Source organism: Equus przewalskii, chromosome 26 (assembly GCF_037783145.1).
Source record: "Equus przewalskii isolate Varuska chromosome 26, EquPr2, whole genome shotgun sequence".
Lineage (NCBI taxonomy): Eukaryota > Metazoa > Chordata > Mammalia > Perissodactyla > Equidae > Equus > Equus przewalskii.
Window position 1 is genome coordinate 16,778,098 of NC_091856.1, and position 24,590 is coordinate 16,802,687.

The following is a 24,590-nucleotide window of genomic DNA, read 5'->3' on the forward strand; positions in this document are numbered from 1 at the left end:
CATGCCCAATGCAAAGTCTCTTGGCAAAGCTGCGGAAGAAAAACCAAAGAACATTCTCCTAGAAGGAAAATTAAGAATCTGAATTAAGGCTTCTCCAAAGCGAGAGCTGAATCAGGACACTCCTAGTTGGTCTCGTCAAACCTGGGGAGGCTTTTTCTCCTCTACCTGCCCCTTCTGACATTCCCCACACTTCGCTGTAACCTCCCAGCACCTAGGCCAATAGACACACTTTTCTTCCTACTTAATTTCTTCTGGTAGCAGCTCATTCATTCCATGGTCCTTCCCTTACTTACTCACAATCACATCTAGTTTCAAAAGTTCCCCTGGGCTCTCTGGGCAACACATTCAGACGCTGGTCAGAGACACTGGTACGGGGAGAGACACACATATGTAAAAGCCATCGGGTCCCTTCCAGGAATCCTGCCTGAACATCAACTGTGCATCAGGCCATGTGCACAAAGAAACCCGCATGGCTTTCTCATCAATCCCCAAGGTTTCTGTCTTCAATTAGGCCGCAGAAGTGCCCATCTTCTTGTTTCTTATTGCAATTGTCACTATAAATCTTCCATTAATCATGGCAGCTATCTAAGTAGGTTTCTAGGTTTGTTGATATTTTTTAAACCTCCTACACAAGACAAACACCCATAAATAGAGTAACTTTCAGTAACTTACAAAATACATCTCTTCTATATCAGCTGTCATCATACTTCTCCATCTCAGGCAGGTTTCATTAAATATCGAAATGTTAGCAATGGTCTGTTTCACTGCAGGGGGAAAAGAAAGAGAAATCAACTTACACCCTATATAAACGCTACCTTTTAATTGAACTGTTTTCCAAGGATACACATTTACATAGGATGATTTCAGCAGAATTTTAATTTAGAAATTAGTGGTAGCTGTCCAAGAAACGCCACTTTTATATTTATGTAAATTCAGTCCCAACGAAAGATTTAAGATAGAAAGATACCCAATCAGAGGATCCCTCTTAAAAAATATTTAAATCTATTCACTGCAAACTCCCTTAGTTTACTAAGTTAAAACTGCAACTCATTGTCCTGACCTCGGACAACCTCATTTATACAAATAAGCATCATTTGAAATTCTGAGCTGAGAGTAACATTTCAGCAGAGAATTGAGAAATGCTCCTAGAGGAACTGAAAAAGGCGATCTCAAGCAGCCAGGCCTTTCACGACGCAAAGGGAGGAGGGGTCCCTCTTGGTTTGGCCCTCCTCATCTCTTAGGATCAAAGAAGCATTTGTTGGCCTCTGCTCAATTTCATGGTAATCAATCCAAAAGATGGTCCAGATCTGGTATAGTGCAATATAGAGGCACATCCCCCAAGCCTTTTTAAAATAAAGACTATTTATTCAAAACTCTGATATCAGAAGTTACTTCCTTCAACAATGACCCCTGTCCCTAAACCAGAAATAATATAGCAGACCTGCTAAGAAGTTTCACAGGAACACTGTGGTGATTAATAAGTGATCAAGGCAACTCCCAAAGCACCTGAGAAAAAGCACTGCCGAGCCTTTATTGAGAAAGCCCCTGGCCGGACAGGTTCCTACGAACGAAGCCAAGCTGGTAGACGTGACCCCTCTTTATGGATTGGGCAGCTCTGCAGAGAGAAAACCTGCTCCACAGGTCACAAGCTCTACTTCAAATGTTGTAACACAGAGCAGTAAAAAAGTAGAGATGATTCACGATAATGCAACCTCCCTGCTCGGAGTAAAGAAGATGGTTTCAGAGATAAGTTACAGCGATCCAAAGAATCTCACATTGAGAAAATTTTCAAAAACCAAATAACTCCAATATTATTTTAAAGAGTTCTAGACCACACAAAAAGGTGGAAAGTTTCCCAATTTATTCGATATGACTAGATAATCCACAATGCCCAGACTGTATGAGGCTAGCAGAACCAATCACTAAATACACTATGCCAAACTCACTTCTTAATATAAATACAAAAATCCAAGAAAAATGTTAGCAAATGGATACAGCAGTACCGTCAAAGAACAATGCTCTCTGACCAAGGGAGACATTGCAGGATTACGGAGATGATCATTATTGGGAAAGCTATTAATAGATTGAAAGAGAAAAACCATATGGTTACTTTTATAATCACAATGGCTAATACATTTAATATACATTCCTGACTAAAAATCTTAGTAAACTAGGACTTAATTTGGTAGAAACACATTAATTTAAAAGAGAGTTTATTAGGAAACCACCATACTTAGTGGTAAAACAATGAAGCAATTTCTAGTCAAGTTAAGAAAATACAAGGATGCATGGCCTCATAGCTATTATTTAGCATTAGTCAGAAGATTCTAGACAATGCAGAAAAAGGCAAGGAAAAAAATGAACTATAAATACCAGAAAGAGGGGCCAGCCCGGTGGCGCAGAGATTAAGTTCACACATTCTGCTTCTCAGCAGCCTAGGGTTCGCTGGTTCGGATCCCAGGTACAGACACAGCACCACTTGACAAAAGCCATGCTGTGGTGGCATCCCACATATAAAGTAGAGGAAGATGAGCATGGATGTTAGCTCAGGGCCAGTCTTCCTCAGCAAAAAAAAAAGGATTGGCAGCAGATGTTAGCTCAGGGCTAATCTTCCTCAAAAACCACCCCTCCCCCAAAAAAAATATACCAGAAAGAAAGAGAACAAATGAGGCCACTGCCAGTAAATCTAAGAGAATCAACTGAAACACAAATATAAAATTGTTTGAAAACAATAGAAAAACAAATACAAATAACAGGAGTTTGTCAAAGGGCACCCAAATATAAGAACATAGAAAGACAAATCATTTTCTATACATCTGCAAGAACAAGTATGGTAGGCTGAATAATGGCCCCCCAAAGGTGTGCACATCCTAGTGCCTAGAATCTGTAATCCTGTTACCTTACTGAAGGACTTTGCAAATGTGATTAAGATAGGGAGAGTATACTGGATTATCCTGTGGGCCCAATGCTGTGACAAGGGTCCTTATAAGAGGGAGACAAGAAGATCAGGGTCAGAGAGATTTAAGGACAAAAGCAGAAGTTAAACTGATGAGCTTCAAAGGTGGAGGATGGGACCACAGCAAAGGTATGTAGGCAGGCTCTAGAAACCAGAGAGGGCAAGGAAACAGATTCTCCCCTGGAGCTCCCAGAATGAACACAGGCCTGCTGACACTTTGATTTTAACCCAGTGAAACTGATTTGGACTTCTGACCACCAGAACTGTAAGACAGTAAATTCGTGTTGTTAGAAGCCACTAAATTTGCAGTAATTTGTCACATATTAGCCATAGGAAACTAAAACAATAAATAAAATACAATTGAAACATTAAAAGATGCCTATTCACAAGAGAAGAAACCAAGAAAAACTACAAATACCTAGAAATAAGTCTAACTAGAAATATCCAAGACTTACATGGTTTTTTAAAAACATTTTTTCTGAAGGACATAAAATAAAAGAATAAAGAAAGAAATGCCACATCCTTAATGGAAAGACTCAAAAGTGAAAAGACATCAATTCTCCACCTGTTAATCTAGAAATGGAATATACTTCCACTGGCAATTCCAATGGAGCTTCTTGAAACATGCTAAGTTTACACACTCATTCAATGAGTATTTAGAAAGTTCTTACCATGCACCAGACATGCTTTAGGGGGTGAGGATAAAGAGGAGAGAAAACAAAGTCCCTGTACCTAATGAAATCCATTCTACTGAGAAATGCAGAAAATAAACAGTAAACAAATAAATAAAAATTATAATCCTGTGCTCTGGTAAAGACTATGATGAGAAGCATTGTATGAGGATAGAAAGGATGGTTAGGGAAGGCCCTCTGTGGAGGTCTACGGAGCAGAGACCTGAAGGACATGAGTCAGCAAGCCACCAAGAGTGGAGGAAGAGGGCTGAGACAGAAGACGCTCCAAGGTCAAAGTCCCAGACGCAGGCATCAGCTTGGCACACTCAATGAACAGAAAGCAATTACTGCTAATTTTCTTTGGGCAGATTAATGAGAATAGCAAGAAATTGAAATAAAAATATTGCAAGAGGACATAACCAGGTATCAGTGTTTCTCAACCTTTTTTCATTATAGCCCCACAAGGACCCTTTTTAAACATTTTTTTCCTAATCTTTCACCTTCTATAAAATTTTAATACCACAGGGACCAGCCCCGTGGCCAGGTGGTTAAGTTCGCACACTCCACTTTGGCAGCCTGGCGTTCACCGGTTTGGATCCTGGGTGTGGACCTACACACTGCTCATCAAGCCATGCTGAGGCAGCATCCCACATGAAAGAACTAGAAAGACCCACAACTAGAATATACAACTATGTACTGGGGAGCTTTGGGCAGGAAAAAAAAAAAGAGGAAGATTGACAACAGATGTTAGTTCAGGGCCAATCTTCCTCATCAAAAAGCACACCTTAAAAAAAAATTTAATACCACAGATACGCTGTATGCTTCTCATGTACTATATGTTTATCTATGCTTCATACAAAAAAAGAATAATATTTTTTGCCCCTCAAGTTTTGCCCCCTTATGGGTGCTTGCACCCCACCAGGAACACTAGAGTAATTAGACAGTTTGTTCCTAGCAAAGAAAGAAACAAATAGACCAATGGAACAGAGTAGAATCCAGAAATCAATCTATCTATGCATGGGAATTTACGTAAGAGTGGAATTTCAAATCAGCGGGAAATAAACTGAGTTGGGAAATAGTTGGGAATAGAGATAAAGTAATATTAGATTCCTACCTTGATAGACAAAAATGATTCTGGCTGTATTAAATTTTTTTTTTTAAGATTCAGTATTTTCATGATGTATTGTAACCATCACCATTATCTAATTCAATAACATTTCAGCACCCCAAAAAGAAACCCCATACCATTAAGCATTCACTTCCCATCTCCCCTTCCCCAGCCCCTGGCAAGCACAAATCTACTTTCTTGTCTCTATGGATTTGCCTAGTCTGGAAATTTCTTATAAACGGAATCAAATACTATGTGGCCTGGGTCACAAAGCTTGGGCTCTTCCCTTCTACTAAATACCGTGACCACCCTTCTCCTCCCACCCCCCACCCCCACACAGCTCTTCTCTTGCCCCTCGGGGAGGCCTTCTCCCTGGTGTTCAAGCTGTATAAGCAGGTGATCACAAAAGCCTTGGGGGCAGCCAGGTCCAGGTTCAAATTCTGGCTCTGTCTTGGACAATTTACTCATTTTTCCTGCTCTTGCCTTCTGACAATTCTTTGTTGTTAATTTTTTAAAATAAATTTTCAACTTTAGAACAGTTTTAGATTTACAGAAAAACTGCAAATTAAATTTTTTAACTAAAAAATATGTTAGAGGGGCCAGCCCCATGGCGTAGTGGTTAAGGTTCAGGTTTGGCATGCTACGCTTCCGCAGCCCAGGTTTCCAGGCTCAGGCCCTGGATGCAGACCTGCACCACTTGTCACGCCATGCTGTGGTGGCATCCCACATATGGAATAGAAGAAGACTGACACAGATGTTAGTTTAGGGCTAATCTTCCACAAGCAAAAAGAAAAAAGAAAAAAAAGAGGAAGATTGGCAACAGATGTTAGCTCAGAACAAATCTTCCTCAACAACAACAAAAGATACTAGAAAAGAATATAGAAAAATAGTTCTGTAATCTTGGGTAGGAAAGAAATAATAAGAAAACTGAAGATATTGTTTTGAATTTGACTAAATAAAATCTTAAATTTTCTTTACGGCAAAATATATAACAATCCTTAAGTTTGAAAGACAAACAACAAACTGGGGGAAAAATTGTAACATTTGAAAAAGTTGATGGCACTGATGTCTAAAGAGCAGTTCCCATGAAGAAAAATACCACCACCAACATACAAAAAGAAGCAATAACCGGAAAAAGAGATTCATAGGAGAAGTGTAATAGGCCATTCGATAGTCAAAGAGATACAAATTAAAACAAAATAAAATACGCTTTTCACTTACCTGGCTCTCAAACATTAAAAAATTATCAAAATCAGTGTTGGTGAGGATCTTGGGAAACAAGTGTGCGTGTAAACTGATACAATCTTTGTGGAGAGAAATTTATGAGGCTCTTTATCTCAGCAATTCCACTCTTAAGACTCATTCTACAGAAATGCTCTGCCTAAGTTTGCAAAAACAGCACATTTCATCAAACCTAAGACACCATTCTTGTAAGACGCACCATTAGTTTGTCTTATTAAGAAAGAAAAAATCCTGCCAAGTAAATTGTAAGAAAATAATCATTTTCTTCTCTCTCAGAATTCTTCTATACTAATTGAAAGAGCTCTTTCATACCTATAGAGACATGAAAATTTTATCATCATAAAACAAAAATACAAGCAAAAGTGATGGAGACACTCCTAAAGTTTCTTCATATTCAGTATACAACACTTCTCACTTTTCAATTAAGAGTTCTTGATATCTGTATTTTTCCACACAATATCATCCTACATGCTATGCAGAGTTTTGGTGAGGCAGCATTTCTTAAAAGTGTGCTTACTTTCTCCAGGATTTTCTTGCAAACCACTGACGCCCATTCTGATGCTGACATTTGCTTTTATACATTGCTGTTTCATTTCCATGGTTTTCTACATACACAATAACTTTTGTTTCAAAGTCAAAGTATAGTGTAACCTTTTTGAAAAAGTTTTAATAGGCAATTAAACCCCAAACCTTAATAGTACCACTAATGTCCATAACTAAATAAAAGTAACAACACTGTTGTAGCTATGACCGATTTAATGCATACCTGAGTAATGACGATTATGTTCACGGCAGCCACCTGACTGTGTAACAATTGTGCGATTTCATAGATATTAAAATGTGAAAAAAATGTGCATCTGAGAATCAATGAAACATAATATATACAAGTATATTAACAGCAGCATTGCCTGTAATAAAAATTCTAAGGGAAAGAAAACCCTAAATCTCCTTCCATAGTGGATAAGTTAATTAGTGTACCTATTATGCTTCCCTCAAAGAGAACGAGGCGACCTTATATGAACTGGTATGGAAATATGTCCACAGGATATTGCAAAGGCAAAAATAAAAATAAAATAAAAAAGCAGGATGAAGAATGATACGTATGTAATGATTCCATTGGTTTTTAAATGTACACACATATGCACACGTAATGTTACAGTAGTGGTGGGTCTGCAATTCCTTCTGCTCACAGGAACGTCTCACCGACTGGTTCAATTCAGTTCCACCTCGGTCAGAGAGTGACTCTCACTCTAAGTCCCCTTCCCTCCGTGCAAGGGGCTTACAGTTTGAACCACAGGCAGGTTGAAGCCAGGATGAGGTCACTGGGGAGAAAAGGATCCCGGATAGAGGACAGCTAGTCCTGCGTCCCGTCCTATGCTGCTCTCTGATCCTTTGGAAAGTACAAGCCCTGTCTCTCATACAAATACTCCTTCTCCAGTTCATTGTTAGCAGTCACTCTGCCTTCTCTCTCTCTCCTTTCCCCACCCAGAAGGCCAATCTAATCTAGAATCCTGAAGTTGAAAATCCAGACCCGCAAGAATGCCTCAGAGAAAATTTGCCTCTTAGTTGATCAAATTCTTTGTAACTTTGTTTCTGCTTCATTAATGTAAGGGAGCAACTCTGGGCAAAATCAATCATTACTTCCTCTGTGCCCCCACAGTACCCTGCAAATCCCTCAATTACACTTTATGCATTGCGTTATTATTGGTCCTTGCCTATCGCCCCATTGAACTGAGGCCTTCTTGAGGGGTAGACTATGTCTTGCTCATCTTTGTACTCCCAGTGTCCAGGACAGTGGCAGGCACAGCATTCCTAGTTGTTTAAATGCAAACAATCAGCGATAAGGGGCAAGTCAAGCAACTGAAATCATATTAGCCCAATGGAATACAGGTAGTGCTCTGATTAAGACATGGTATGTATTTAATCTAGAAGAGGAGTTACACCCTCCATCAGTATAACAAAAATACAGGGAGTATGTAACAAATGTCATAAAGTAAGTTTAAGTAATAGTTAACATTTGATAGATGCTTATTTTATGTCAGGTATTGTGCTGGTTCTCCATAACCCATGCAGTCTCACTGAATTCTCAAATACTGAAAAGGGACCTGGTATATCAGAGTACGGACAACAAGCAAAGGATGAAATGTCTATGAGACTTTATTCAGTGGTAGGAGGAAGGCACTGCTTCTGAGAAAGAAAAGGATTAATAGCGAGGAATTGGTGTCCTTTGGAGACTAAGTGGTGATGGTAAAAAGAAGCAAGGGGGAAATGCAAGATCCTACAAGATAAAAGAGAACCCCAAAACAGAAGAACACACAACTCATCTCCACCCTCACCAAAAATTAACAAAAATATCCTTTAAAGAAACTGTACTTTGGGGGCTGGCCTGGTGGTGCAGCGGTTAAGTTCATACGCTCCACTTCTCGGCAGCCCGAGGTTTGCCAGTTCGGATTCCGGGTGCAGACATGGCACCACTTGGCACGCCATGTTGTGGTAGGCGTCCCACATATAAAGTAGAGGAAGATGGGCACGGATGTTAGCTCAGGGCTGGGCTTCCTCAGGAAAAAAAGAGGAGGACTGGCAATAGTTAGCTCAGGGCTAATCTTCCTCCAAAAAAAAAAAAAAAAAGAAACTGCACTTCAGTCACAGACAGAAGAGGGCACTCTTAACCTAAAAATCTTATTAACCATCCTAAACTACCAATTCCGTCCATGGGATTAATAGACAAAAGCAGTGTGCATTAAAATACAAGAAGATTATAATCAAAACATTTTAGCTTGTGAAAAACTCCATTTTTTTTAAACCCACAAACTAGGGGGGAAAAAAACCCTGTAACACAATAAACTGAAATAAATAACCTTAAATAAGCAGTGAGGGTAGGAAGAAAACTTACGTCAGAAACTCAAAAACTAAGAAGAGAAATGGACAGAAAGCAGGGAGGAAATGAAACAAAAATGACTGAATTCAGAAAAGAAACAAAAGAAGAAGACAAATTTATGTCAGAAGTAATGTCAAAATGTTACGGTGCTGAAAGAAGAATAGATTAGAATTAAGATTTAATAAGGAACACTGAAGAAATACAGGAAAACAACCAAAAAGAATAAAAATGAGATTAAAAAGGATCAAAAATAAAGCAGTTGAAATGGAATATAGGCAAAGATCCAACATATGTATAATTAAAGTCTCTAAAGAAGAAAAACACTGAAACAGAATTAATACTTAGAACTATAATCCAAGATAACTTTATAAAAATAAAAAGACCTGAATATAAATACTGAAAGGACCCATTGGATACCTGAGAAAGCTCACTCAGAACAATCAACCCTAAGACTTATCCAAGTGAAACTATTGGACTTTGAAGATAAAGAAAAAATCCTCAGCATCTCCACTCAAATAAATACACAAATAAGATCTAAAGGCAAAAGAATTAAGCTTCACCAGACTTCTCAAAAGTTATATAAAAAGCAAGGCAACAAAAGAACTGAATTTTAAGGGAACTCAAACCAAGAAAGTGTGAACCAAGATTTTTATATCCAGCCAAGTTATCTTTCAAGTATCAAGGCCATAAGGAAACAGTTTGAAACATGCAATAAGTCAGAGAATACTGTACTGTTGAAGAATTTACTAGAAGATGAGCTTCATCCAAGAAATAACCAGAGAAACTTCAGCAAAGACTGATGGTGAGCATCTGATATATTAAATTGTAGATCTAAGATGAAAGCAAAGGCAAGGCAAGGTGGAAGAATAAAATACAGATGGTGTGTTCTGATAAAGTAGAAATAAGGCAACTGAAAAATTTGGAAGCGACAGGATAAAAAGAAAGAAAAACAGAATAGACTAATTTGAATGCATACAGGTAATAAGTGCAATTAAAGTATGTCATTAAAAACTGATAAACCAGGGGCCGGCCCAGTGGCACAGCGGTTAAGTGCTTCGGTGGCCCGGGGTTCACCGGTTCGGATCCCAGGTGCAGACATGGCACCACTTGACAAGCCATGCTGTGGTGGGCGTCCCACATATAAAGTAGAGGAAGATGGGCACGGATGTTAGCTCAGGGTCAGTCTTCCTCAGCAAAAAGAGGAGGATTGGCAGCAGTTAGTTCAGGGCTAATCTTCCTAAAAAACAAAAACTGATAAACCAGAAGGTGAAAAGTTACATAAGAAAACAGGAGACAGGCACTGTTAAAAAGGTACAAAAGTAGCATCAGAAAAAAATATATCTAAACCTTCCTAAAAACATTATATATTTATAATATTATAATATATAATGTAATTTTATATATAAGATATAATTTTATATGTTTTTATATATATAAAGTAAAGCAGCAAGAAAATACATCATATAGAGAAAGAAATACAGAAAATACAACATAATACACACAGTTGTTATAAAATAATAGGACAGAGTTGAGTTCAAACATATCAGTCTTCTCAATAACTGTAAATGGATTTAACTTATGTGTTAAAAAACAAAAAAGATTTTCAATTTGTCTCATAATGTAAGATCCAACTATATGCCGTATACTAGAGGGATACCTAAAACAAAGCGATTCAGAAAGGCTAAGGGTAAAGTGACGGACAACAGTGTAGCAGACAAATGGTAACCATAAGAAAGTAGGGGTGGCAATCCTCAAGAACATACAATGGACAAAGGAAAGTTTCTTCAATGAATGGTGTTGGGAAAACTGGACAGCCACATGCAAATGAATGACAGCAGACCATTATCTTACACTCTACACAAAAATTAACTCCAAATGGATTAAAGACTTAAATGTAAGACCTGAAACCATAAAACTCTTAGAAGAAAATATAGGTAGTACACTCTGTGACATCAGTCTTAGCAGTATCTTTTCGAATACCATGTCTACTCAGGCAAGGGAAACAAAAGAAAAAACAAACAAGTGGGACTACATCAGATTAAAAATCTTCTGCACGGCAAAGGGAACCATGAACAAAATGAAAACACAACCCACTAACTGGGAGAAAATATTTGCAAATCATATATCCAATAAGGGGTTAATTTCCGAAATATATAAAGAACTCATACAACTCAACAACAAAAAATTGAACAATCCGATCAAAAAATGGGGAGACGTTTTTCTAAAGAAGATATATAGATGGCCAAAAGGCATGTGAAAAGATGTTCAATATCACTAATCATCAGGGAAACGTAAATCAAAACTACTATGAGATATCACCTCGCACCCAGCAGAATGGCTATAATTAACGAGAAAAGAAATAACAAGTGTTGGGGAGGATGAGGAGAAAAGGGAACCCTCATACACTGCTGGTGGGAGTGCACACTGGTGCAGCCACTATGGAAAACAATGTGGAGATTTCTCAAAATATTAAAAATAGAAATACCATACCATCTAGCTATCCCACTACTGGATATTTATCCAAAGAACATGAAATCAATAATTCAAAAAGATATATGCACCCCTATGTCCAATGCAGAATTATTCACAATAGCCAAGATGTGGAAGCAACCCAAGTGCCCATCAATGGATGAATGGATAAAGAAGATGTGGTATATATATACATATATATTGTATTATTGTATATATATATATGGTGGAATGGTACTCAGCCATAAAAAAGACAAAATTGTGCCATTTGCAACAACATGGATAGCCCTTGGGGGTATTCTGCTGAGCTAAATAAGTCAGACAGAGAAACACAAATACCGAATGATTTCACTCACATGTGGAAGATGAATAAGCAAACACATAGATAAGGCGAACAGATTAGTGGTTACCAGAGAAGGGGGTGGGGAAGGGAAAAAGAAGTAAAGGGGCACATATGTATGGTGACAGATAAAAACTGGACTATTGAGGGGCCGGCCCCGCGGCCGAGTGGTTAAGTTTGCGTGCTCTGCTTTGGCGGCCCAGGGTTTCAGCGGTTCGGATCCTCGGCGTGGACCAGCACCGCTCATCAGGCCATGCTGAGGCAGCATCCCACATAGCACAACCAGAGCCCCTACAACTAGAATCTAAAACTATGTACTGGGGGGCTTTGGGGAGAAGAAGAAGAAGAAAAAAAAAAAGATTAGCAACAGATGTTAGCTCAGGTGCCAATCTTTAAAAAAAGAAAAACTGGACTATTGATGGTGAAAATGATGCAGTTTATACAGAAACTGAAATATAGTGATGAATACCTGAAATTTACCACAATGTTGTAAGCCAATTTGATCTCAATAAAATAATTTTTATAAAAGAAAGTAGGGGTGGCAATCTTGATATAAGTAGAATTCAAGTCAATACGCATTAAATATGACAGAAGGACACTTTTTAATGCAAAAAAACACAATTCATAATGAAGATAAAATGCAACCACCTTTATAAAGCAAATCAAAGCATAAGAAAGGATATAATAAATATGAAAGCAGAAATTAATGATGTAAAGCTAGGGTCAGCAAATTTTTTCTATAGAGGGTCAGACAGTAAATATTTTAGGTTTTCGGGGCCAGACAGTTCTGTCACAACTACTCAATTCTGCCCTCATAGCACAAAAGCAGCCACTGACAACACATAAATGAATGACTTGGCTGTGTTCCAATGAAACTTCATTATAAAAACAGGTGACAGCCCAGATTTGGCCCGCAGGCCATAATTTGCTAATCCCTGATGTACAGGGGGGAAAAAATAGTAGATCTAATTACTAAAACAAAATCTTGGCTTTTTGAAAACTCTAATAAAATAGACAAACCACTAGCTAACTTAATCTGGAAAAAAGGAAGAAACTAGAAATAAAGGGAGAAATAATCATTGAAACAGAAGAAAACTCAAAAAGTTAAATGAAACTACTTTGCAGACCATTATGCAAATAAATTTGAAAACATGGATGAAATAAGAAAATAGTTTGCCAAAACTGACCCCATTAGATGTAAAAAGCTTAAACAGACCAATTTCCATAGAAAAAAAATTGAGAAAGTTATCAAGGAACTATTCCACAGAAAAACCCCGGGCCCAGAGGGTTTCAGAGGGGAATTCTACCAAAGCATCTGAGACCAGAAGATCAAATGCTACATGAATCATCATAATGAAGGAAACGTTTCAAATAATGAAGGGCACAATAATGAAGGAGACCTTTCCAATTCTTTTTAGGAAGCAAAGAAAATACAAATGCCTAAAGCTGATAAAATGGTACCAAAAAGACAGGAAGCTATAAACCAATATCACTTATAAATATTGCTACAAAAATCCTAAAGAAAATATTAGTGAACACAATCCAACATCATATAAGAAATAATACACCATGACCAAGTTGGATTTATTTCAGAAAGAGGGAAAGAGAGAGAAAGGAGGGCAGGGCTTGGGGGAGGCGGAGCGGAGAGGGGGGCATGAACAAGACGGAGAAATTTGAAATTATATCAAATTAAAAAGTTACAAGGAAATGAAATAAAAAAAGAATATCTTGTAGCTAGCTTTCCTTTGCATTGTATTAATGGGCATTTTAGACTAAGAAGTAATAGATCTTTTCTCTGAGTTCAGCCTTGGAGCCTCCTTGTCTGTACACATGATTAGAATATGGTAGTTCTGAAAAGAATGAGATGAACCAACCTATTGCCTCCAGAGCCATTTAGGACCTATTTAGTGAAGGGCTCCAATTCTAAATAATTTATTCATCCTTATTTACCCCCACGGGTACTGTCCTACCTAGCTGGATCTACGATATCAGTATCTTATCTTTAAAAAGAACCAGCATTTACTCTCCCCATTTAGGGCACATTACAAATGATTGGATATTCCATGCAAAATATATGCCAATTTCTAGCTTGACCACCTGCAAGTATGAGTTTCTCAGACGGATGGTTTTTAAGAGAAGCAGGATGACTTCAGATATAATTCTTCTACCATGGAATACCGTTAGAATATTTATCATTTTGTGGGGAAACATCAGAAATGATGTTAAATTATTTATGGTCTTTATTTTGTTTGGACTTCGATTCTGTGAGCAGGAATCAGCTACGGGGGAAGTTTTATAAGGTCGACACAGATCTCAGATTATGCATGCTGTTAGAAAACCGGTATGATAAGCCACCTTAACAGTTACAGGTTTCTCCCAGGGGATAGAAGGAAGACTATTCTCCTCCCCATTCTTTGGATTTTTTTCTAACTTACCAACACTATTTTAGAAGTATCTAAATGCGTGAAATCATCTGCTAAAGAGGATAGAAAAATAAGCATTCCCTTACTCATAAATGATATGGTTTTAAAACCTCTAATTAGGAACAGCCTAAATAGACAGTTGGCTTTGTAAGGTAAATACTGTCAGAAAAAAAGGGCTACAAATCAACTATTTTGAACACAAAGTGACTATTTTTATCACTGCTCTATAAATAGCAGCAGCGTTTTATTATCTTTTAGTTGTCCTTGATGCACATTTTTCAAACAGTTTATCTTAGAGGGAACAAGAGCATATAAAATTGTTCAAACTTGGGAGTTTTACTGTTATAAGGTTGAAATTTTTCTTAAGACAAATTTGGTATCTGGTTACAGCTGCCTTAAAATTTCCAGCCTAAAAGTATGTGGCCATATTATCTGGAGAGGAATGTGGGGGATTCAATCGCTCATCCATCCATGCAGGGAAAATTCAAACCATTCTGTCAGCCCAGCTCCCGACGCTCAGCCTCCTAACGGAAGTGGTCAGCGTCCTATTTGGGCACAAGTCCTTGTGATTCAACTGGCAACACAGAACTGCTCCCTGGGTACTGATGAGAGAGGACAGTCTCCAGCTCAGTGACACCAACTATTTATCAAATCAGAATGAAGAGAAACAAGGTTTAGGGAACATGGCTTGAAAAACATGGATTCCAGCCATTCCTCCAAATCATCGAAAATAACCTAATCCTACCCCTGAATAACGCCTGATTAGCAGAGCACAGGCACTCCTAAGGCGTCTTTCCTTGTCCACCCCACACTGAATTGTGCTTTTCTGTAACACAACGAGCCACACTGCAGAGCAATATAAGAAACAGCCTCATGAAATCCTCATAAAACGCTGCTCAAATACTGTACTATTTATGAAACCCCCTGGAATCAGAAATTCTCATCTGATCTCAGTGTTGAGAAAATTCTACTTCTCCCAAAACACATTACTTGTTGTGACCTATGGACAATGTGATGGCTCCCTTTCTAACTGGATGGGGTGAAAACTTAGACTTAAATTTGTGAGCCACTAATGAACAAGTAAATAGGCTAGAAGGATACGAATTATTCTTAACCTTATTCCTACATCTTCTTTTGTGTCCTTGTCTTTCTCTTCTTTCTTCTTTAGCTTAGATATATAATTTATTATCTTTTATTTCATATACCCCTGCAGGTCACTCAAAGTCTTTCCTAGAAATAAGATGGGATATAAATAAATACTCTTTTGTTTTAAAAACATCCTATATTAATATTAATGTAATAAATCACAAAGGAAAAGGTTAATAGATTTGACTGCATAGAAATCTAAAACTTTTCTATGTCAAAAACACCATAAAAAAATTAAAAGAAACTATAAAACAGGAGAAATGTTTGACACAAATAATAATCAAACTCTTACTATATGAAGTGGTATATATCAATAAGAACACAAAATTGAATACATAAATGAAATGATGATAAACAAATCAGTCAAGAAATTTGGATGCTGAAATAAACGAATTTGAAGGAACCTAAAATTGCCTCCCTATCAGAGACTCCCAGAACTAGAATGGATCTTTCCTGGGCAACCCTCTAACATCACAGAGGTCAATTACCTTGCTCAAGTGTGTTAAAGGTAACACACTTATTTACCTGTCTTCCCATTTCCATAAAGGTAAGGAAAATTTTGGCCTCTCTCCACTCCCAATTCACTAATCCTCAAAGACAGAACAGTAAATATGTAATCATTGGTAGAAGACTACCATTCCTGGGGTAGCATTTCTTAGTGGGTGAGAAAGCAGTCTGCCCACTGCCATTTCCTCGGCATCTCAGCCTGAGGTTGGGTGGGTGAGCCAGGTGAGGTTCCCTTACAGATCCAATTGCTCATACTTCTGGGGGAAAGGAAGTAGGGAGCCCCATTTGACCACATATCTAAGCCTCATTCTCCAATATAGATTTTACCAGAAACGCTGTGTGGAGAGTGGTTCCTGGGAACCTACCCAGGCAATAAAGTTAATACCTTACTTCTCATGTGTCAGTCTGTTAATCCTGTGCAGCCTCAGGTGGAAAGGAGGGGTAAGATTCAGTCTCTCCCACCTGCGAAACGTGAATACACTGATTGGGACCTTGAGTCTAAAGACAAGAGCTGCCAGAGGGAGCAAAGCACCATGGGGGAAGATGCAGCTGGAACTGCAGGAACAGATAGGGGAGATGTTCGACTATCAGGAAGACGTCACAAATCAGGCAAAGCTTCAGGACACAGGTTTCTTAGGCATAAGCAGACAGAATTATTTTGGCTACTTTCCTTTTCTTTCTTTCCCTCTCTCTTTCTTTCTCTTTTTACTTATTTATTTTGTCTTTCTTTTTATCACGTCCTTACGTTCAAGTGAGGGCTTTAAATTGCCCAGAGGTAACTAAGGTCTTTGTGGTTAGAGCAGTGTTACTCAAAATATGGGTTGGCAGCACCAGCAAGGCCTGGGAACTTGCTAGAAATGAAAATTTGGGGTCCCTACTCCAGACCTACTGAATCAGAACCTCTGGGATGGAGCCCAGGAACCTGAGTTTTAGAAGCTCTCCAGATGACCTATGTCTGCTAAAGTTTGCAAAGCACAAAGAGAGCAGAGTGGGAGACTTTCGGTGATTTAGAGAGCATTTTGGGAAGCTGGATGTTAGCAGACAGCAGTAGATCAGCTGCCCAAAATTCTGTTCCTCTTTAACTTCTTTGGAAGAGAGAAGTGCAAAAAGATTGAATCCATGGTTTGTCTACAGGTTCAGGAGTCGCCCCAACACCACAGGCTCTCAAATTGCTTTGGATTATTTGTTTTACAGATGCCCAGACTGAGGATTCTCCAGCGGGGATTCTTCTTGGGTTGAAGGAGATAAAATCCAGTGGGATTATTGCAAACTCAAGGGCTAAGAAGGAATTCTAAAAGGTGCATGCCTAGAACCATCTGTTTCCAGAAATAAGATTTGCCCAGTCTCTGAAAAATAAAATAAAATCAGTTTACAAAACAGGTCTTGGTCTTGCAGATAGGCCAAGAGTAGAAGAGAATGAAATAAAGTGAAGGAAATCACACCAAGAAGGGGAAGAAAATTTAAAATCATATTGGCTCAGCTAGAAAAATATGACAAGGAAAAGGAGATATGTCCAAACGTAACTGCTCTAAAGAGACTAGAAAAGATAAGATTTACTAGGTCAGAGAAAGTGGCTCAAAATCATCAAAGAGAAGAATAAAGGGACTATTTTGGAGAACAGACTAAAATGACAACCCCCCCCCAAAGGGTACCCAGATCCAAGTATTAATATATCAAGAAGGGTCCTCTTAAAGTTTTAAATAGGGAACACAAAGAAAGCATTAATGAGGAACTCCTCAATAACTGGAATTGTGATACTACATATAGAAATTAGAGAAAATGTGGACATATTTAAAAAGAGAAAGACTAGAAAGATCAGTGTGGAATTCTTCAAGCATCATTAAATTAGTTTCAAGGTGACACTGTTCTTGTAGATGGGAGAGCAGGTATAGCACAGGCTATAAGGAGGAGTGACTGGGAAATGTACGGAGTTAGAACTTGAAGAGAAGGAACAGAAAAGTAGAGACGTATTAAGGGGGATCCAGGGAGGATGACAATTGATCAAGCCTAGGCCTGGGTTATAGGCTGAACTTAATGGAAATAAATGCCTCCTAATGAAAGTCAAGGTGGGCAGGATTTATTTGAATGCTGGACGTTTGTGGCAGATCCAGAACTCTCTGGCATCATTTTCTCTCTATGGAGACCTCACTGGCAGAATCCAAAGTAATATGTTAGGAGAACAAAAATCTAAGTATGAAAATAAAAAGTAAACATAAGGAAGGAAAATACTAAGACCTAGCAAAAGGTATTAGCCAGATCTGGGGATAAAGAAGGAACAAAACAACTGGGACGGCAGGTTAAAAGCTTACAGCTCAGCTGGGCCTCCTGGAACAGTAGGAATGCTCAGAGGGAACTGGAACCCTGGAGGTTTATCTCTCCAATGCAGAAAAGGAACTGTGGCAGGAAGGAATGCTTCAGTTCCCATCAAAGAAGCACAGGAGGGTCAAGTCTTCGAAACTCAGTTCTAAGGAAAGGTGGGGCTCGGGTGAAAAACCACTAACCTAAGGGACTTCCTGGCCCTCGTTAGACCAGCGAAAGCACGGGGTCCAGAAACTCCACAGCAGCTCAAGAATCTGCTGAGGGTAATTCTTCAGGGGAGACAAATATGAAACCTCCCAACCAGGAAGCAGGACTCAGAGGCAAGGCATTCAATAACAGGAGCCCAAGGGGCTCAGCACTAAAACAGTTCTTGGGATCTTTCTGGGGACAGAGAAATTCAGAGAAAAGAGTAGGAAGTTGGGGTTGCGACCGGGGCAGACAAAACGTTTTTCACTTGAAGAGCTTCCTACTATAAATGTAGGGCACCCTGCCCACAGAGCAAGGAGGCCCTTTCACCAAACAGATAAAGATCTGCAGCAACAGTGGAGGATGGGTAGAGACAGGGCTTAAAGGAGAAATGAGAATGAAAAGGTTCTAAATACTTGGGACGGGCACCATGAAAGACCTGGAGCCACCAGTGCAAAGTTCTAAAATTTTCAAAGAAAGTGGGTTTCCCTTCCCCCAAAACATATAGGAAGCCAAGTAAGCTCACGAGAAAGAGATTTCCAGACTCACTTTAAATTCACAGGCGGCAGACTCCAGACTGCTTGGTAACCTGGAGAGGCTGAAGCATCACGTGCTAGATTATTCTTACTACTGGTAATTTAGGGACCACATTGCCAAGGAGAAGGTAACAATGGACTTACTTTCTACACTTGACACCATGGGTCTTTCATTACATGTAAGCTAGAGTTTAGACCTCATCTTCTACCAGTTTCTCCAGCTCACTCTGCTCCAGCCATACTGGCTTCCTTGACATTCCTAGAACATGGTAAGGACATGCCTGCCTCAAGACCTTGTCACTTGGTGTTCTCACTATGCATGCTTACTCCCTGGCTTCCTTCAGATCTGCACTTAAATGTCATTTTATAATAGAGGGCTTCTCTCATCATCAATTGTCACTCCCTTTGTGATGCTGTATTCTTCATCTTAATGCTTAGCCCCACCTAACAGATGATAAATTTCCTTATTGGTTAATCTGTATTCTCCCTGATCCCACAATTCCAACTCCCCAACAGCTGGGACTCTTTTATCGCTCCTACATTGTCAGCTATCAGAACCTGCCTGACCATAGTAGGCAAGAAATAAACACTTGTCAAGTGGATGCTTTTATGCATCCGTGGCATTTGAAGTTTTTGCTCAGAGTCCAAGGTTGACAAAAGCAAAGTGGGTCTAGACTGAGTATGCACTGGATTCTGGGAATAGAATTTTGCTTTTTTCTATTTAATAACTAAATATTTAGTGAGAAGCAGTACTGATTAAGAAGGAGGGCCCTGGAGCCAGACTGCCTGTGTTCAAATCTTAGTTGTACCCCTCACTAGCTGTATGATCTTAGACAAGCTGTTTAACTTCTCTGCGCCTCATGATCCTTATCTGCAAAACAAGGATAAGAGTAAGGCCTTCCTCCGAAGGTTTGGTAGGTTTGAGTTGACCCAAGGGTAGCACTTTGAACAGTGCCTGGCATATTTTTAGCACTCAAGAAATGTAGCTATTATTGTCATCATCATTATTATGTGCTGGGAACTTTCCTAAACACTTTACTTGCACTATGTCATATAATAATCACTCGGAAGGTAACTGAGGCCCAGGTGCAAAAAGAACGTAGTTAATCCAATGGTTTTTTAAGAAAAATTGAGCTGAAATCACACAACATAAAAATAACCACTTTAAAGCCTACAATTCAGTAACATTTACTACATTCACAATGTTGAGCAACCATCATATAATTTTGCTTTTCTTTCTCAGTTTTGTATCTCTAGGACTCATATCGAGAAATAGGAAAATAAAACTTGGAACAAGATTAATTCAACTTTGGAGGTACCAAAGCAGTACCATCTATTACAAAACAAGCTTTCTAGGATGTAACAGCTAGAACCACTCTCCATCTCAGTGGGACCGCTCCGGCTGAGGCCAAGCAGAGAAGACACTGGGGAGGAAAGAATCTGGGACTTACATGCCTTTATGGTTTAATTTACGAGAGGAGGTGGATTCTATTTTTACATTATAATTTCTCTGAGAAGTTAATAATTGGAGGAAATTCATATCCCAACTGTGAGCATTTTCTATAGCTGGGGATGTATTTTGGGGTTAGGTTTATGCTGTGATGAGGTGTTCACTGTGCCAGCTCTGTTGATCCATATAGGACAATGCAAAATCTGAGATGGAAAACAGAATAAAAAGTGAATTTTCATCCTCAGGTGCTACATGGCCCTCAGTAGTATCTAACACATTTCAGAGTCTTCCAAGCACAAGGGCCAGAGTACGCACCCCCGACCCACAAAGAGCATGGTGAGCATGGGAGAGAGGCCTCAGGAAGGCAGGAACAGGACCTACCCTATTCTACTGTTTTCCTTCAAAAGGGGCTGTCTCTTTGCTTGGTTGCCCATAAATTTGTCTGTTAAACCCAGTGGATTAAAGACCTAAAGAAATCGTAGAGACTCCCGTGCCCCTTTCCACTAGGGAGAGCTGTGAGGTTGACACAGCTGGTCTCTCTATGGCTTCCTCACGAAGCCACAAGGCCTTTCTAAGGAAGCTGACTTTCACCAGGCCACCGTTCTCTAGGTCATGTGCTCGTATAGGGCCCAGTCATGAGGCTTCTTTGTCCTACCAGCGCTCAACACAGTGAGGTTCACATTTCTGATCTCCTGGAAGTTGGTCCTAATTGTCTGTAATGACTACCTTAGGGCTCAGCTGTCTTAAATTTGGGGTGAGAGCTGGGAGGCCTTATAGTATTCTCAATCTATCACTACCAGGGAACCGAGTAAATCAGTCCTCTCTTGGTCTGTACCCTCTATGAGCTGGAGCCTCTTTAGGGAAGGGGAGAAGTGGTAAGATTCAGGCACCTTGAACCCCAGACAAAGCTGGTAGTTTGCTAGAACTAGAACCCAAGTCTCTTGACTCCTAGACTGGCATTCTTTACACTCCCCACCTTGTCCACTTCAATTCACATATTTAACTTGTCCTGAAAAACAGAAAGACATTGACACCTACCTGCGGGTGCGGTTGTTATCGTCATTTGCACTGAGTGCTGCTCCAGAGACCCCAGTAGGGTGATATTCACGGTGTAATCAGTTGCTGGGTACAGATCTAAACACACTACTGACGCTTGTTCCCTCGTTGTGAAGTTAAATGATGTTGCATGGTAGAAATTATTCAGATACCGCCTTAGACCCAGAACTTTAAACTGTCATGAGATTAAAAGAAAGCATTGCATTAAATTCTGTGTTGGCTTGCAGATGTCTAGACTATAAGCAAAATGAAGATAAAGCAAGAAGCTTCCTCCTATTTGTCCTCACCCTCTGAAAATTATTTTTTTTAAGATTTTATTTTTATTTTTTTAATTTTTCCTTCTTCTCCCCACAGCCCCCCAGTACATAGTTGTATATTTTTTTAGTTGTGGGTCCTTCCAGTTGTGGCATGTGGGATGCTGCCTCAGCATGGCTTGATGAGTGGTGCTGGGTCCATGCCCAAAATCCGAACTGGCAAAACCCTGGGTAAAAGCAGACTGCACGAACTTAACCACTTGGCCACGGGGCCAGCACTGAGAATTATTTTTAATATAATAGCAAGCTGAACTGGGGAAGGACTTTCCAAAGCTACCCTAACCTATCCTATTCAACTTCCCCCTCAACCAGCTACAGGACTACACTTAAAATGCATAACCAAAGTTCAGCACACCGTACTTCGGCAGCCCGGGTTCGGTTCCCAGGCGTAGAACCACACCACTTGTCTGTCAGTAGCCGTGCTTGTGGCGGCAGCTCACATAAAAAAACTAGAAGGATCTAAAACTAGAATATATAACTATATCCTGGGGCTTTGGGGAAAGAAAACAAAAGGAAGATTGGCAACAGAGGTTAGACTAGGGCAAATCTTTCCCAGCAAAAAAAAAGGGAGGGAGGGAGGATGGAAGGGAGGAAAGAAGAAAGGAGGAAAGACAGATAGAAAGAAAGAAAGACAGAGAAAAAATGAATAACTACATCTCAGAGGAACAAAATATCAGACAACTCTAAGGAAATCCCTTAACATCCACCCAGGGAAAGGAGATTGCACTGAAGCTACTGGGCAAAGTTCTTTTAATTTCTTTTCATTCTTAAGGAATCCATAGACAAGACTCATGGAATAGAGTTTTTAAACTTTATGAAGACTATTCCAAATTATGCATTCAAAGCAACTGGGCAAAGGTATTCACTCGATCCTTCCTATCAGAGCTCTGGGAAAAGAGGTTTTGTTCCGTGGAGTCATCACACACACTGTTAACCCAATAATACTCCATCCACTGCCAACTCAAGATGCATATGTAACATAGGCATTTATAAGGGAAAACATATGTGAAAGTCTCAGAAGTAATATAATCAGTTCTTGATCAACCCGTGCTTTAGCTGCACGTCCATGTGTTTAGAGTTTCCTTTGATGCTCATGTCACTAGCTATATTACCCTCTATGCCTCCTTATCACAGTCATTCTTCCATGACCAGAGAGCCAGACACTGGTTTATTAGGTGAGTCCTCTCTCCCCTAATTCTTAGCATTCTCTTGGGTAACTTAAGTGTCCTTATAGATAAGCCATCAAAACTTGGCCTCAGAGTTCCTTGAGCTCAATACTATGAAGTTTCTCCACTCCACTTTAGCTACTCATATCCATGGCCACATCCCAGACTGTATCACCCTCAGAGCTGCTCCACCACGATCTTGCAATCCCCTATTCTTCTGGACTACTCACCCCCACTATGCCTGATCTCTCTCAAGAAACCCCCCAAGATTTCCTCACTCTTGATTTTCTACCAGTATTCCACCACCCCCATCCTCATCTTCCCCATCTATATCAGATACCATTGTCTATCACTTCACTTTTCTCTTGCCCAATACGCTCAATACCCTTGCCCCTTTGTTCTCAATTCCACTCATTCTAGAAAACTCAGAACACCAGGTCAGTCCAGATGTTTGACTCACCACTTCTACATTCAGGCTGCTGCCGTCTGCTAGAGAAAACCTCACAGCTATGTAGGTTGCATTTCTACAAAGTCAGTCTCATCCTAAACTCCATGTAATTTAGTCTATAAACAAGAAATTTACTTTCTAGCTACAAACTTTGAATCATGCTGTATGCATGATTTTATGATATAGTCATTTTACTTAACTGTATTACAAAGTTTTTTCTCTGTCATTAATTCAGTCTATAAATAGATAGAGTGGCTATACTTGCCAACTAGAGTATACAGTGTTGGGTATAAATGGCAAGTAAGACACAGGTCCTAACCTCAAGGAACTCACACATAAGTATCCAGGCAAATAAAATTCCCAGAGATAGGTGTTACAACACGTGAGGCTGCAGGAGCGCTCTGGAGGGACACCTGACCCTCCTCTTTGGGGATGAAGGAAGCTTTCTCTATCTTAATTGTGGACTGAAGGAGAAATTAGCATTAACCAGGTGAGTTGGGGATGTGAAAGTTCAGGGTAGGAAAAACCATTCAGATAGCAGGAACAGCATTTCGGGCAGGAGGTCAGTGAAGACCTTCCAGCTCAGATGACTGAGCTGAGCTTTGAAGGATAAGCATGAGTTAGCCAGGTAGAGTAAGGACACTGCAGGTAGAAGGGTCACATACGTGAAGACACAACGCGAAAGAAAGCACAAGAAGTTCGTCAAGGAGTACAGGGCCTAGAGCTTACAGAATAGATTAGCCCTGAAGAAATAGATGTAGGAGCCTCCAGCATGGAGATAGTTAAGGAAGTCAAGATATTGGGTAAGAGGACCCAAATAGGGGTACAGAATGACAAGAGAACAAGCAAGGCACAACCTTGACGGTAATCGAATTTAAGGGAAAGGCAGAGGAAGGGAATCTTGTGCAGGAAATGGAGAGGGGTCAAACTAACAGGAGAAAGAGAGACCATTTCAGTGGGAATGTCTGGTCAACAGCAGCAGATGCTGTCCAGGGTGAAGTGAACGTATTTCAAGTCTGCATGGTTTTCAGTCAGATGAATGCATGATTATTTAGTTAACCAAACCTCTTTTTTTGTTTTTTTTTTTTTTTGAGGAAGATTATCCCTGAGCTAACATCTGCTGCCAATCCTCCTTTATTTGCTGAGGAGGACCGGCCATGAGCCAACATCCATGCCCATCTTCCTCCACTTCATATGTGGGATGCCTACCACAGCATAGCCTGCCAAGCGGTGCCATGTCCGCATTCGGGATCCGAACCTGCAAACCCCAAGCTGCCAAAGTGGAATGTGCGCACTTAACCGCTGCGCCACCAGGCCAGCCCCAAACCAAACCTCTACTGATGGACATTTAAGATGTTTCCAATTTCCTCTATTA

General features: G+C 39.7%; 1 protein-coding gene across 8 annotated transcripts in view; it reads right to left on the minus strand.

Annotated features, from left to right (window-relative positions):
- SUSD1 (sushi domain containing 1) overlaps positions 1-24,590 on the minus strand; it is a 183,353-nt gene that overhangs the window by 93,938 nt on the left and 64,825 nt on the right. For all 8 annotated transcript variants that reach the window (XM_070595055.1, XM_070595050.1, XM_070595052.1 and 5 more), the window contains 2 exons: positions 21,270-21,462; positions 673-764 (listed from right to left, as the gene is read on the minus strand). In XM_070595055.1, the coding sequence (XP_070451156.1) occupies positions 673-764; positions 21,270-21,462 (285 nt within the window). The remainder of the gene's footprint in view (positions 1-672; positions 765-21,269; positions 21,463-24,590) is intronic.